This window comes from Anser anser (assembly GCF_964211835.1).
Source record: "Anser anser genome assembly, chromosome: 3".
Classification (NCBI taxonomy): domain Eukaryota; kingdom Metazoa; phylum Chordata; class Aves; order Anseriformes; family Anatidae; genus Anser; species Anser anser.
Genome location: NC_139722.1, coordinates 6,016,584 through 6,032,107, shown reverse-complemented (window position 1 = coordinate 6,032,107; position 15,524 = coordinate 6,016,584). Strand labels below are relative to the sequence as shown.

General features: G+C 43.8%; 1 protein-coding gene across 1 annotated transcript in view; it reads right to left on the bottom strand.

The window, feature by feature from the left end:
• Nucleotides 1-284: 284 nt before the first annotated feature.
• Nucleotides 285-15,524, bottom strand: part of LOC310896886 (uncharacterized protein) — a 31,848-nt gene continuing 16,608 nt past the window's right edge. Inside the window, exon 2 of the mRNA XM_083829803.1 lies at nt 285-1,255. Coding sequence (XP_083685929.1) covers nt 573-1,255 — 683 coding nt within the window. The 3' untranslated portion in view covers nt 285-572. The remainder of the gene's footprint in view (nt 1,256-15,524) is intronic.

The following is a 15,524-nucleotide window of genomic DNA, read 5'->3' as shown; positions in this document are numbered from 1 at the left end:
ACTTAATGCATTGGGAAGTGCTCCAGCTTCAACAGAGCTGCGCCACGCAGCTTGGCCTGAGAGAAACAGGAATTTATTTGCAGATTTGTTTTGTGTACATTCCTGTCTGTGTTCCCCCATGCTGCTCTGAGGGGTTTTGTCACCTCCCTGAGCATTTTGTCTTGGGTAATTTCTCACCTCTTCAGATTTTCCACATTTTCTGCACAAGACCTCACCAATTTCTGAACGTTCATGTGGTTAATGGATGAGAGGAGGGGAGCAAGCACATCTGAAAGGAACACAAGAAACATAAACAATTTTATTAACAAGACCACAAAACTATTCTTTTTTAATATATGCAGCCGTTTACAAGGAGGAAATAAACAAATAGAAAAAAAAAACAACAAACAAACAGTGGGGTTTGTCACGGCCTGTGTCAGAGAGCGAAATGAAATGGCACAGACTGTACGGGCTGGTTTGCAGAGTCCCTTTCCTCCAGAGGTCCCCAGTGGGGTGTCCCCAGTTAATGTCACCCCTGTGATGTCCCCAGTTAATGAGACCTTGAGTGGGGTGAGCTGGTGCGGGGCCGGGCACTACGGAGGCGGGGTGCCACGCGCCTCCTGCTGTGGTGCCAGAGACGCCGCCAGCTGGGTCAGGGCTCGGGCGATGACGGAGAGATGGCTGTTCATGGTCCGCAGCTCTGCCAGGATGTCGCTCACGTTCACTGACGCCTGCTCGGAGCTCGGGGGCACGGCGTGAGCAGCCGAAGGCGGGGATGCTGTTTCTGGAGCTCCATCTCCTCCGGATGCCCCCTGGTGATTTCCATCCTGGGAGGGCTGCGGGGGTGTGCTGCTGCATCGCTTCATGCCTTCCAGGGAGCACGTCCTTACAGGTGTCTGGTCTTCCTCCTTCCCTCGAATGGTGGCGAGCGTGGCAGAGGCAAGGAAGGGCAGCCAGTTGATGAGGTGGGTGGCACCGCCAGGTGGGACCATGGGCAGGTAAAGCCCAGGGTGCAGGGATGAAGTAGAGGCAGGGGGTGCAGGGACGGAATGGAGTCCAGCATGAACTGTGCCAGCAGAAGCTGGTGTTGATGGTGAGATAGGAGGCGGTTTGGGATGTAAGGCTGCGACACAGGCAGGTAACGGTGGTGAAAATGATGTAGTACCAGGATCAGAGGAAGAGGAGGGTGACGTTGGAGCTGTGAAGGGTCCAGGATCTTCAGAAGTTGGTGGTGAAGTGGCAGCAGGTGGGGCATCTGGTGTGCAAGGCTCCGAGTCTGCAAGGAAGATACATCATGGGCATTGAGTCACACATATATAAACAGACTGTTGCTTGCTTTAACTGCAGTGGGACTAGGCATTTTTAATGCACAGGAGAACTTCTGCTAGTGATACTTTCTGTAGGCCAACTAGACAAACGAAGCCAAGAGACCATTGTAGGTAAACATGCAACTTAACATTATAAATATAAATTATCCTTCCAGTCTCATTCTTCATAAAGCCTATGGGCAGAACTCCACACTGTCCTGACTGACATTTCATGGGTACGTATTAGATGGTGAATTACCTACTGTGTATTCCTGGCCTGTCATGGAGCTAGATGGTAGTGTCCTAACTGACTCAGATCTCCTGTGAGAGATACATACAGCCTACATACAACTCTCCTGAGGGCTGTATGTTTGCTGCTGGAGCTGCAGTTAATTGCTAATGCATAGTGTCCCAGTTTTCAGCATTCCGATTTGACTTGACAGGTCAACAATAGAAGCAGCAAAAGCTAGTGGATGGCTTAAACTCTTCAACAATTTTATTTTTTGTGCGGAAGCATGAGAGGTTACCCAATTCAACTTACAGGCAGATCCCTGTCTGTAGATATTTAGCAGCTTCAGCTATGTGAATCAACAAAGCAGAGGCTGAGAAAGAAGCTGTTGATGCTGTGCATCCCAGCTTGACACTTATGCCAGTCTATGAGCAGTACAGTGGACCTCCTCCAACGTTCCCTGAAGTCATCAGAAACATTCATGCTTGGACTGAGTCCAGTGTATACCATGTAAGATGATAAAGTAGCCTCTGGGGGATGTGCAAAAACCTGGCAAGCCACGCTATGGTCCTAGGTGTTGTACCCACTGTGCCCAGTTGGTAAATACTGTATGGTAAGGATGATCTTACTTTTACAACGATTCTGAGAGCCAGAAACATATTAGAAAACATCAGCCTTTCAGCAGCCTCGGAGATCTGCATACATGGAATTACTATACCATGGCCAGGCTCTTTATTTCAGCATAGGGAATGCATTACACAGGAGGTGGTGAGATGCTACAAGAACGGTCTGCATAAGACAGATGGATTTTAAAGCTACTTCTGATGCAATTAGGTGCAAATTTTGAAGTACTTCTGTGGGTACAAAGACAAAAATTAGTAGATTTTTCTAGGTTAAGACAACTTAAAGAAAGCCAAATACTGAGGTGTTAACATCATGCTATTATTATTTCTGGCATCTAAAAAATCTGATGCTGTGAGAAATTTGTTTTTATTACAGGTTGGTTTGGTACTCCAGATAGCAAACTGAAACTGTGAGTCAAAAGCAAATGAAGGCTCTTCCTTGTCTTTCGAACACCAAACCAATTAGACATGCAGCCTACAAAAGTCCATCTTTGTTCCACATGAGACCACCATGTCTTCCCTAAACAAACACACATGTTGTTTGGAGGGGATTATGACACAAAATTCGGCATGCCCTTATGTCACTGAGATTTGATGGAAAGTTACTGCAGGTTGCTTGAGACAGTTTCCTTCCTTTGTGTATTGGCTCTCTTCCCAACACAAAGCCACTGCCTACACAGGCGCTCGATTCCTGTTCATTAGAGGTGGGCTGAGGATGCTGGATGTTGGTTTTCCAAAGTGTTATTGATTGGGTTTGGGTTTTTGAAAACAAAAACAAAAATAAAGCACAGTTCAAATCCAGGTGCCACTTCCATCCAAACCACCAAAGCTTGCAGAGTGAGATGAAAGGTTCAGGTTTGGCTCAACTGTAGTGTTAACCAGAGCAGTGTTTATGGTCCATATATAGCATGGCTAATCCCTGTCTACACTGGCCAAACAAACTAAATTAAGTGTAATGTTTTTCAATATGTTGGAGAGCAGAGGAAGCTCAACGAATCTTGAGATAATCTGGCCTAGCACTGTGACAAGTAAGTGTCACAAATGATTCTTAAATGGTTAAAGTCTGATCAGGATTAAAATACAAGGAGCAGTAACTAACACAGACAAAAATAGAGACAAAAATCTGGTCACCAAAGGCTCTTCCTTTTAGTTGCAGTCTTTTCAAACATAGCATGGCTTCCCTATCAGAAGCCACAGCCTTGTCATCTCCCTAATCCCCCCTTAAGATTTATTTATGCCATGTAGCCTTTTAAGCACATCTTGCTCAGCTTGATCAGGCTCCCATACTTCCATCTAAGAAATTCCACATGGGCGTCTGGGTACCCGCGCAGGGAGCCCGGCACATCCAGGACATGTGGAAGCTATTGCACAGCTCCGCTCAGCAGCTGGGTGTGCACGCAGCTGATGCAGTGCAGCCCGTGCACCCAGGGCGACTGCTTGTCTGGATGGGATCTGACCTGATTGCTCTGCATCCAGCGACCCAAGCTGAGTATGAGAACTGTAGAATCACAGAATCGCTGAGCCTGAAAGCCACCTCTGGAGACCGTCTAGTCCAAATCCTCAAAACAGGGTCAGCTAGGGTCAATTTTTTTTTTTTCTCCATGGACAAAATTGCTAGGACTTGTTTGAGGAAGCCCAGGAATATGAAGACCTAACCATGATGAAACATGTCAGCAGCCTGACACAATTGCTTGTCATATACAACAGTGTAATTCTACATATTTCCTTCCCTTCCAATTTTGTTTGTGTTATCTGAATGTTGCAACTCATCACAACTCTTCTGTTTGTTTGTTTTTTTTTTTTTTTTAATTGTTTCTGGGGTATTTTTTTTGTACAGCTCTCACAGAAAGAGATTCTTTTTAACTGGAGCATTCGGGTGCGTGCTCATTTTCTGGAAGTATTAGATCCACACCTAGACAGAGCTGTAGGTAAGCAGGGTTGGATGGATGCCTGAAGAGAAGAGAGATGCTGAAGACAAGGTGCTCAGACAAGTACAGCAACCTTCTCCAAACATTACAACCCAGCTGTGCATGATCACTCAGTATCCTGTTGTACACCCAGCCACAGATGCCTGTAGTCTGCAGTGCCTGCTCCCACATACAAAGACTGACTGTTCAAGGCAGGCTTCTAGCTTAGAAGAAAAGGAAGTTTACCAGTTAGGGAAATTAATCTAGGACCCAGAAATACTGGGTTGGGATTTGACTCTTCTAAATAACTGAACTGTAAATGTCAATGTGAAGAAATTCTCTGAAAGCACCTACATTTGTTATGTTGTACATATACGGTCCCCAAGGGAAGTCTTAGACACACAGTCTGTAGCTCTCTGAATAGTTTCAGAGAGAATTCTTCTTGCTGTGGACAAGCTTGATGGGAGCTTGGTCTCATCCTTTAGGACTGGTTTACTGGAATGGGCTTCATGTCATCTTTAGCTTCAGCAGCTTACAATATAGCTGTCTACATCTCATCCGATTTCCTGGCCTTTCTTCACAGTCAGTGTATTAAATAGTTCTGGCAACTAATACATCTCATGCTAAAGCAAACTTCTGCCAACAGGGCAGCTGAATTACCTCTTTATTGCTAGAATGAGCAATATATAGAGAATCATGGAATCATAGAACAGCCCAGGTTGGAAGGGAACTTGAAAGATCATCCAGTTCAAGCTTTCATGGAAAAGGGTGCGTAGATAAGAATATCTACTTCTATTCTAGATAGAAATTCCATCTAGCACCCTTTCTAACTGCATCTTGTATTCTCAAGGAGATGTATTTTCATCTCTTTGCTGACAATAAAGAAAATGGAAATAACTTAGGATAACTAACTCAGCAATGGATACCATGTCCTGGAGATGCCTAAATTTCAAAAGAGAAATCCTATGCCTAAAAATAAGATGACCTACAATGGTTCTCCTATAGAGAAAGCATCTTCACATCTTTGTGTTCCCCTTTTGCAAGTAACAGGGAAGTACTTCTACGCTGCCACCTCTGAGATGACTTAGGATCTTCATAGGACTGTAAATAAGCCAGGTGATACAGTAATGAGAGAGAGAAGAGGATTTCCTGCTAGGTTGCCCGCCCATGATGATGGTTGTTACCAAAAGATTAATGGGTTGCCTGTGAGAATGGGGAAACAAAAGTTGTTTTAAATGTATTCGTCTGTATGAGAAGAGCATGAATTTAACTTTTCAGGCAGTCTTGGCTATCTTAGCTGCTTTTGTTTGACTACTGATTTTATCTGCCTTGCAGCCAAATTGCTGCAAACTCTGATTTCTCAGTCTTTTGTCAGCTAACAAGGGAAAGGTCTGTGAAGGAGAAACCTTGAGGGAAAAGCAAGGGCGTGATTTTCCACTGACTGGCATGCTGCATGGGACTCAGCTCATCTGACTGTAGCCATTTATCTGGCATTTAGTGCAAGCCAGTCTTCTGGGCTCCAGCAGAGAAAGAAGCACCTCTGGGGATAAGCTGTCCCAGGCTATCAGGTCCCTACAAAGGGTGCGACAACCATGCTCTGGAGTGTCCCTTCCCCTCCAGCACTTCTCATAAATCAGCTATCCTAGCTGGGCTAACTAACTTCTAAATGGTGGGAGCTGGGTGATTTGTATATCAATGTATTGAGGAAATTCCTATTGAATTAGAATTGTAAGTGGGCAGCATTGCCTCTGCATTCCCATGGAAGGCATAAAATCATGCAGCTAAGGTGTAAGGTGCAAGAGAGTAGAGGCTCAGGCCCCCTCAGTGCTTCAAGAAATGAGCTGGAGGTTCAGCAGGTGATAACTCTTCCAAGTGAGTCAGCACTGATCAGATGACCTATTTGGACGATAAGGATGTTCAGGTGCTGAAAGGAGTAATGCGGTCCATCCAGTGATGCAGCAACTGCAGGAGGCCTTTGTGCACCCTCCTTTCTGCTTCAGTTTCTGCTGTTGCTCTCGAGCTAGCGGTGTGCATGTGTGTGCCTGCGAGCCCGAGTGCGTGCACACGCTCCCACTTCGTATTGCAGCTGCTTCCCAAGAAAGTCTAAATATACTCCTGCCTCCTCTTTCTGGTTAGAAGTGAAACTGAAGTCCTGGCAGCCTGTGGTAAATGCAAGTCCAATAGCAGCATTTGCGTAAGCAAGGGTGGTACTTCTTTTGCACGGACAAATTCCATCTTAGGAATCTGAATCTGGCCTCTCAAAAGCCAATCCTTTTGTGCTGCTCAGTTTTGATTTGGATACGGAGTGGCGTTTCTTCCTACTGTTGGTCTGTAGTCAGGCTTAGAAGGGCTTCATACTGTAATTCAGGCTTGGAGGGGATGAAATTCCAGCACCAGGTTAAAGACACTGCCGGATATTGCATTAAAATAGGTCTGAATAAAATCATCACTGTGAGCACTCCTGGTCCTTGTCTACATATGTGTGATTTCAGAAATTCAGTCTGGTTTCAGACATTGCGTCGAGCCCCTAATTTTCTAAGAATCCAAACAAATAAAGGCTCTGAACCCTGACATGGTTTTGAGTGAGGAGCTTAGGAGTGCGTGTCTAATTCATAAAAGTATTAGGCAAGCTTATTCTAAAGTATTTTTTAAATAAAGCAAATCACATTTCTATCCTAAGAATCTATTCTTCTCTGCATAATGGAAACATCCCAAATGAATATATGTATACCAGATATTAGAACCTTTATTGAAAAAAAAAAAAAGGTTTAATGCAATTAAATATGGGTACTCAATCTCAGGGGTTTGGTATGAAATATTAATTTGAAAAAAAAAAGCCATATCAATAGATCACAGCATTCAAAATCAGCACTGTTCTTCTACTTATGAAACTCAAACTCACCCATCACTCCCACAATTTAAAAAAAAAAAAAAAAAAGGGATTTTGGAAATAATTGTGTTACCAGAACCATGCTGTAATGGAGCATGTGGCAAAGTCTGCTTCAGAGGCCAAGACTTTTCATCAAAAATACCCTGACTCTGTCTCTCTGCTGTGAGATTAAAAACCTCCTGGTTGAGTCACTTCAGCAAGGCTCCTTCTGCTGGCCCTTCACTTTCTGAGCATCCTAATAACAATCCATGAGCTACCCTAAAGATTTTAAATCGCTTATGAGTTTTGGACCAACAGAAAGCCTTTCTGACTTCATAAACTTGTGCACCTCTTTGGATTATTTTTATTTTTAAATTATTTTTATTATTGCATTCTGTTAAGGGGGTCTATTTCTCTTTTTTTTTCAGGTACAGTACACCAGGCCTAGCTGGATTGGCTTTATGTGACTAATCACGTTATGACTCCTGTGGAGTTGTGCTGTTTCAAAATTTCTTGAGTAACAGTCTGTTATGAGTACATACTTATTCCCATGTCATGCGAACAAATTTGTTCTCACAATTTGTCATGGGCCATCTGCTGTTTCATCTTTGTCTCTGGCTTAATTTCAGTGAGACTTTATTCACTTCCTGACAAAATGTGCATTTTTACACTCATTTGGGACCAGATTTTCCAGGAACCTGAGGTCCTCCTTTGACACCTACGGGACAAATCCAGATTTCTTAAACAGCTCAGCAGCTCCTGTTGCTTCCTACAACAGCAGAGCCTCTGCGGATGCCCTGACATCTCAGCGTGGAGGAGTGGGGAAAAAGGAGGTAGGCACATTGGAGAGGTAATGCTGTTGGGCAGCCTGCGATTCCTCGTGACAATGTTCATTGCCTAACACATTTTTCCTGCTGTGCTCAAAGCACTGCACAGACAAGTCTCACACAGGCTTCACTTTATGGGGGCCAGACACATGAAAAATGAAATGCCTTGACAGGGCCCCCCGGCGGAGCCAGGAGCAGAGCCCGCTTTCATCTTCCCCATCAACCGACTTTGCAGGCACAGCCCTGCGATGGCTCCTTTACTCTACCCCTGTATTTATGCATCTTCTGAAACTGGGAAAACCATCTTTCCTTCTCCTTTGCAGCACAGAAATAAGACAGAGTGGGGAAATCTGTTGTTTACAAAGAGGCTGCAAGGCTGGTGCTCACTCTAGCCTTGCAAGGGCATTTTCTCTTCTCCACCCATGCAGGCTTCCCTTCCCAGCAACTTGCTGAGGATGGAGAAGTGGCTGGAGAGAGGGTTTAGGTCCTCTGAAACTACAATTTGAGTGTCGGCTACTTCCAGAGAGCTGGAAGAAAAAGCAAAGGGAGGAAAGCATTGTAGCTGATCAGACCAGAAGTCCCTCTGCTCTTGTGTTTAGCCTTAGTGAATGGTCAGCAACTCCTGCCTCCAAGGAAGCTGCTCTCAGTTCTTCATTAGCAGTAATGCCATGGTCTGCTGTAGGAAATTGCCCTGATGTTCCAATAATGATTCAGATTTTTTGGCCCCAAAGAGATGTTTACACTGTCTAGGGTCACCTTTTGTACAAGGCAAACCAACAAATTTGATTTAAGATCAATAAAGTGGACTACAAATGCATGAACTGCAACTGGAATTAGAGAGGGTACTCCGTTACCTTTTTGGATCTGTTCATTAGCTACACCACAGAGAAACCCAAAAGGCTTTTCCTATCTTCAAGCAGATAGCCCTTCCATCACGTTTAATTCTTCTGAGTCCTGTTTTCTTTCCTTAATAAGTACTATTGTGTTTTTAAATGCCTTTATTATGTTCTTATTAACACTGTAAACTGCCCATTTCTTTCCTTTTTTCTTTTTATCATTTCTTTCTCTTTCTTCTCTTTTCCCTTTTTCTCTTTTCTTCTTTCTCTTTTTGTTTTTCTTTCTTTTTTTCATTTTCATTTTCATTTTCATTTTCTTATTCCTTTCCTTTCCTTTAACCTTTCCTTTCCTTTCCTTTCCTTTCCTTTCCTTTCCTTTCCTTTCCTTTCCTTTCCTTTCCTTTCCTTTCCTTTCCTTTCCTTTCCTTTCCTTTCCTTTCCTTTCCTTTCCTTTCCTTTCCTTTCCTTTCCTTTCCTTTCCTTTCCTTTCCTTTCCTTTCCTTTCCTTTCCTTTCCTTTCCTTTCCTTTCCTTTCCTTTCCTTTCCTTTCCTTTCCTTTCCTTTCCTTTCCTTTCCTTTCCTTTCCTTTCCTTTCTTTTCCTTTCCTTGTTTCCTTGGAGAGGTTTTGGTTTCAACTGCTACAGGAATTAGTTTCCCAGGTTACTTTTACATTATGTGATGAAGTATTTCCATTTACACAGCAGATTTTTGATACTAATGAGCCAGATAACACGTTCTCCAAAACCACCTGCTTGGTGATACTCTTCACACCTTTCTCAATACCACTTCCTGCTACGTGTGGCCCTAGTGTAAACTTATCAATCAGATGAAATTCAGCAGGTATTAAGATATTTAAAAAAAAAAAAAAAAAAGAGAGAGAGAGAGAGATAGGAGATGTCTCTTTTACCTTTAACTGAGTCTGAGGTAACCAGGAACATTATAGAAACAAACCCTGAAAGTCCATACATTTTTTCTTTTCTTTGCTGATTGAGATTTGTTTAATTTCTTTACATATGTGCTCTGAAGCTTTCAAAGCAAATTCAAATATTTATTAACCAACTAGTTATATTCATCTACTTTTTTTTTTTTTTTTTTTTTCCAGGAAAAGTATGAGACACCCCATGCAATCCTATGGTTTTTGTAGCCAGTGAGTCAGGTCTGGAAATTCAGTACACATGAGTCAATAAGATTTCAGGTTCCTATGGAGAGTCCAGCAAGGACATTTTTCAACCAGCAGTGGACAGGCCTCTGTTGCCTATGCTGCATGGTTCTTCTTGGGCTGGTTAATTAAATACTCTACGTCCAGACTGGGTTCCCCCTAACCTGTGTCATGTTATGCTGCAGGTGAGATTGCCCTTCTCAAAGACTTGTAACAGCAGCATTTTCCTCTGAAGTACGGTGACTATGTCTTTCGCTGGCTTTCTGACTGCCCTAGCACAAGGCTTCTGCTAAGCCTGATAGTCGATATAAGAATTTTATATCATAGAAGACTGATGATAGTCTAGCAGTCCTTGTCTTGTACCTTTTCTCAAGCTCTTGAAACAGTGCTTAAATGCAAAAGACAATGAAAAAGAGTGTGGTAAGTCTCTTCTTCAACCTTTAGCGGAACCAAGGCAGTTGGCTTTCATTTATCATCAATTTTTGGGTGAAAGGGAGAGGTTTTGCAGGAGGCTATGACTAGGCATAGCACAGAAGAGCATGTCTACAAGAACAGTTTGGCTGTTGTGCTGCCTAAGAGTCTGCAGGCCAAAACCTTCTTGTCAAGCTGAAGGTGGGCACTTTGGCTGTACAGTAAAGAGCCCCTAGATGTGAAGATGATAAGGGAATGATCTTGACTTAAATATATGAGAAAAGTAGGAACTAACTTGCAGAATCCATTAAATTTTCATATATTTCCCAGTATGCTTCATCCCCAGAGGGATGGTGCCATTTTTAGGAAAATAATCTTGTAAAAAAATCCCCTGAAACTGCACAGCCTGAGGTGTTTTTTCGAGTGTTCATACAATGAAGAACTGCATGGGCTGTATCTTTCCTACAGAGTTCATCTGGATGGGAGACAGCCATATCTGAACACCTGAATTATGCCAGTCTGGACATGAGTTATCTCCCGGAATGACCCTACTGCATCTTTTTGTGAACTTACCCGAGTGCGTTGGGAGAGTCGGAGGGGAGGAGGCATATCTGACAACTCTTTGTATTTAGATACCCTGGGATTCTTTCCCAATCTCTTCTGTCAGATGTGGGAGAACTTGTTTACTCCAAGGAAAGGCTTTCGGGAAAGTCTTGAAAGATTAGTCTTACTCATGATCTAATCTGGGTCCTCAGTGCAGAGTGGGTGAGTGTCAGCCCATGGCCAGACAGGACACAGGACGCTTATTTCCCTCCTCAGGGCTCCTGGCCTGAACTGAAACCCCCTCCCAAGTCTGAATGAAATTTTTAACACATGTCCAAAGCAAGATGGTGCCCCGAAGATATACCTTTTGTCCTAACTTTCATTTCAGCTGCTAGATATGCCCAGGCAATCGTGGCAGGAATCATGGAAATGCTGTCTTCACAAAGACATTTAGTCTCCAAGAACATTTTCATTTTACACCCAAGTCTAGCCGGAGGTGAATTCTTTTGTTTAATGAAGAGCCACAGCTCCTTTGGAACAAAATGTCCTCCTGTAAGCCGGGTGAGCCTCTGGTTTTATTGAAGAACAGTCCTGCAGACCAAGACAATGCTGTACTTCACTACCCTTTTTGAATTACCACTCTGTCATTTCCCAGAGGAGCATGATCGGCCGACCACTAAACTCTGCTTTAAGATCTTATGCCCGATCTAAATGAGACAGAATGAAGCCCTGGAGAGATTTCAACCCTTGCTTTGTTGAAACAACATTGCTTTGTTTGGAATGTATTTGCCTTTGTACTGGGGAATGAAAATGTACCCCAGTGCCCAGTTTTGAAATATATAAATACAGTGCTTCCCATATATATAAAGAGGTCCTTAGCATATGCTTTTTGTTCTTACTTTTTGTTCTTTTTTCTCTGAGATCTTCAATCAGTTTTGAAACCTTCCAACATTGAGCCTTGTGCAGCTCAGTGAAGGAGGAAGGTGTCATTTCTGTGTTAGGAACCTAGTTAAGAAATCTGCAGCAGACTTTAAATGAAACCCAGACCTGTTCTGCGACTACAGCCTTAGCCTTCCCCTACGTCCTGTTCGATTACACAAGGCAATAGCCACCCAAATGTACGTGACACCTGCTCACAGCTTCAGCCAGCGGTCACCACAACTTGGTCCTGAGCCTTCCCCGTGCTTTGCTTTATTGCCCTTAGATTATGACCTGAACAGATTTGTGGATATGATCCACGATCATGACGCGTTATGGTTGAATCCTGAGCTGCCAATAGTTGGACAACTGAGCCTGGACCTTCTCCCTACCCCTTCTCACAAATACACTGCTGTTTTAATGTACCTTAGGGCATAGTTTTCATGAACCCAGGCCCTTCCTTTGCTATTAATGGTGGCACAATGCCTTTATCAGCTGTGTACCAGCAGTCAAAAAACAGGGCGTGAAGCACGTGATGAGGGTGGAAGAACAGTGCTAGGAGCTCCCCAGTCCCTCGACCCTTTGCCTGCCCACCATTCCTACTGCGTGTCCCCCTGAATAACCAGCTGGAGAAGACATTCACCCACTCGGAGAGCAAACAAACACGTCAGCCCTACACAGAGGAACTCCTGTCTCTCTGTCAGAGTCCACGTCCCTTGAATACCACCAGTGCCAACTCCCATCTGATATTTTGGGCTGTGCAGGGTGGGCTTGGACACCCGCTGGGTGGAGGGAGACACCTCGGCGGGGCAGGAAGGAATGATTCAGCCGCTCCTTGCTCTGAGTCAATATTTACCCAGGGGCCCTGGGCTTGGGGCAGGGATAGTCTCCCTCTGGGGACACATTCCCACCCTCCCGAGCAAGGTAACAAGAGCCACGAGCCCGAGAGGCTGCTAGCAGCCTTCTCCTGGGACCATGCCCTCTTTTTTTTTAAAGCTGCATTTTGGACACAAACTGGCACGCTGTGGCTGTGTCTCTTTTTCTTGCCTTTTTTTTTTTTTTTCTAATTGTAGTCTGGAGTTTTCCTTAATGGGACAGAGAAGTCTTTGAGACTGGAAATGTGCTCTTCTCTTTGTTTCTGGTAAGACATAACACTGGTCTCATGGGACCGCGCTCCAACAGGGATATTTTAGTTCTGCCTGGCTCAACTTCTTGCTGGCCCGCGGTCTGATTGCTATTTGTCACTGGGACTGCAAGCGCCCTGGAACAGAGACTGCCCTCACTGTGGCTGCACTTCTAGACTGGAGCCCTGAATTTGGCTGGGCTTCCCAAGCGTTTCCACGAGGCAAATAGTAACACTAATTTCAACTGGACACTGTACTCCTTGCTTACATTCCTAAAGGGCTCTGTTGTGCTCCTTTTGCCTTCTTCTCCACGTTAAATGCATTGCTTGATTTCAGCCTGGGGGTAGTTGCATCCTGCTGGCAGATGGTTGTATTCTCTGTTTGAGAGATTGAAGATGAAAAAGCACTTTGAGATCCCTTTGATAGGTGGAGATTGCCTTCTGGCCCAGTCCCCGGCCATACTTTTGAGAAGGTATTGAGTATGATGTCCCATCCTACAGAGCTCTGTCTCTTATATACCAGGGTGAAAAAGGAATAATTTCATTGGCGTCAATGTCGTTACACCAGCATAATCTTGGGAGAAGGAGAAGAAATAGCCCTGCAGGGTTTTTGTTTTGTTTTGTTTTGCGTTGTTTTCTTTTTTTTTTTTTTTGGGGGGGGGGGGGAGTAAGGGGGAAACCATGCTGACTGTAAAACCACAGCAAAATTATTTTTAAAAGAGAAAAATCTCTTTAAGACAGATCAGCCCCTTAAGAAGAGAGACAAATGGAATGAAATGCTACAGCTCAGCAAGCTCTGCGGTATTTAGTAAATAGGGCAGTTTGCTGCAAAGGGAGGAGCAAGTAGCCAAAGACAGGATAGCTGCAAAAAAAGAGAAAGACCCAGAAAATGAAGTTGTTTATGAATTACATTATCAAAACTTCTCACAGCACAAGAGATGAGATTATAGGGGCACGTATATTCTCAGCAAATGCATGGAAAAATGCAAACCTCAGTAAGAACCACTGAGTAAACCTGAGAAAAGAAAATGACTGTGCCTGGAAATGTTTAGGGGATGGTGTTTGTCAATTAAAGAAATGAAAAGCCACCGTTTGCAGCTCAGTACACAGCAAAGACGCAGGCAGACTAAGTCCAAAGAAGATTTTTCTTTTTTTCCAGTAAGATGAACTCAGGGAGATCTTGCCCTCCTTCATCTGCAACTGATATTTTTGTTTGTTTGTTTGTTTGTTTTTGTTCATAAAACCTGGTGAATATTGAAAGGAGAAAGTTTGCTCTATGTGGCTGGGCAGGGGGTCACAATTACTCATGACACCAGGTTCCAGTTTGCCTTCAGGTTTGTTGATTTTGATGACAAGCCTTTACCACTCGGTTTCTTAGTTGTGTCAGTAGCTTTCCCAACAGCGCCGTGATGCTCTTTGAGTTGCACTGCGCAAACAGGAGACCAGCTCAAGCCAAAAAGCATACATTGAGCTCCGACTCCCAAGTAACCTCATACTTTGACTATGTTTGGATCCAGCCTCATGGTTTGGACTCATCTCTAGTAGAAATACACCAATGTCTCCAATGATGTATTTTAATGGAAAGAGGAAGCTTTTTAAGGGCACAATGCACGCACACTGTTGGGGGTGGTTCCTCTATATGCCAAGAAACTTCTCATTCCTGTGGGAGCTGCTTTTTTACTCATGAGACTGCCTTAAAAAAGGGAGAGAGGGGGATTCTGGCAGCTTTGGGAACTTTAAGCATGCCAAAAGGAGGAAAGACCAAAGGGTCAGCTGCCCTGTAAAAGGAGGGCTGCTTGATTAACTTTATGGAAAGAAACTGAGCTGTAAAAAGAGAGCATTTTGTCGTTAACAAGGAAGTCAGGAACACATTCAGCTGGGTAGTCTGTGCTAGGTCAGGAATATCAAGAGACCAAAGTCAGAAGGAGCCTGAACGCAGCCAGGAACACGAGGAGACCTGGACTGGTGAAGCAGCGATGTGGAAGAGCCAAGGGGCAGCTGCCGAAGTCCATACATGAGTCAACAAGCAAAGTCATGCTTGATACCAGCTTAGAAGGTAGACAGTAAGGCTTCCAAAGCAAAAAGAAAGAAAAACCCTGCATCTGTCTATACATCTGTTCTGTAGGTGTCAATTATACTGGAGACATGGGCATGGAGACAAAGAGCCCCTTTTGAGAAAAAATTGTTGCTCAACCTCTCTGGGCATTATGAAAGTGGATACACCTTCAGAAATGATTGCTAAAAGCCCATATAATCCCCAGATAGCTCACACTACAGCTAATACTTTCAATGTAATAGCAGCAGAGGTTTGGAATAAAATGCACAGTCCAACACATTGCATACGATGTCAAATGGAGGCACTGCTCTCAGCCAGCCCTTGTGGCATTATAATTAGAGACGGGGCTCAATCAAAAATCCAAATGCGGAGCATTGCTGTGAGTCAGCCAAGACGTGCACACCAACATTGTCATTATCCTGAATTTTGTCATTTATAATGAAATCCAAACACTGCAATCTTCAGGACGTTCAAAATTTTGGTCAAGAGACAACCCCAAATTTGGTATTTATCCTTGCTCTCCAAGTCCCAAATTCAGTAGTGTTTAAAAACATATCTGTGAGTCTACAGGATTTTGGAAGCTCCACTTTAACAAAAAAAAAAAAAAAAAAAAAAGCTGCATGAAGTTGAGCTTTCCAGAATAGAGATAGACCTCAGCATCTTATGCCCCCCTAATGAGCACACATCCCAGTTCAAGCAACCCTAACTTGACCTAAATGAAAAACACTTAAGCTCCG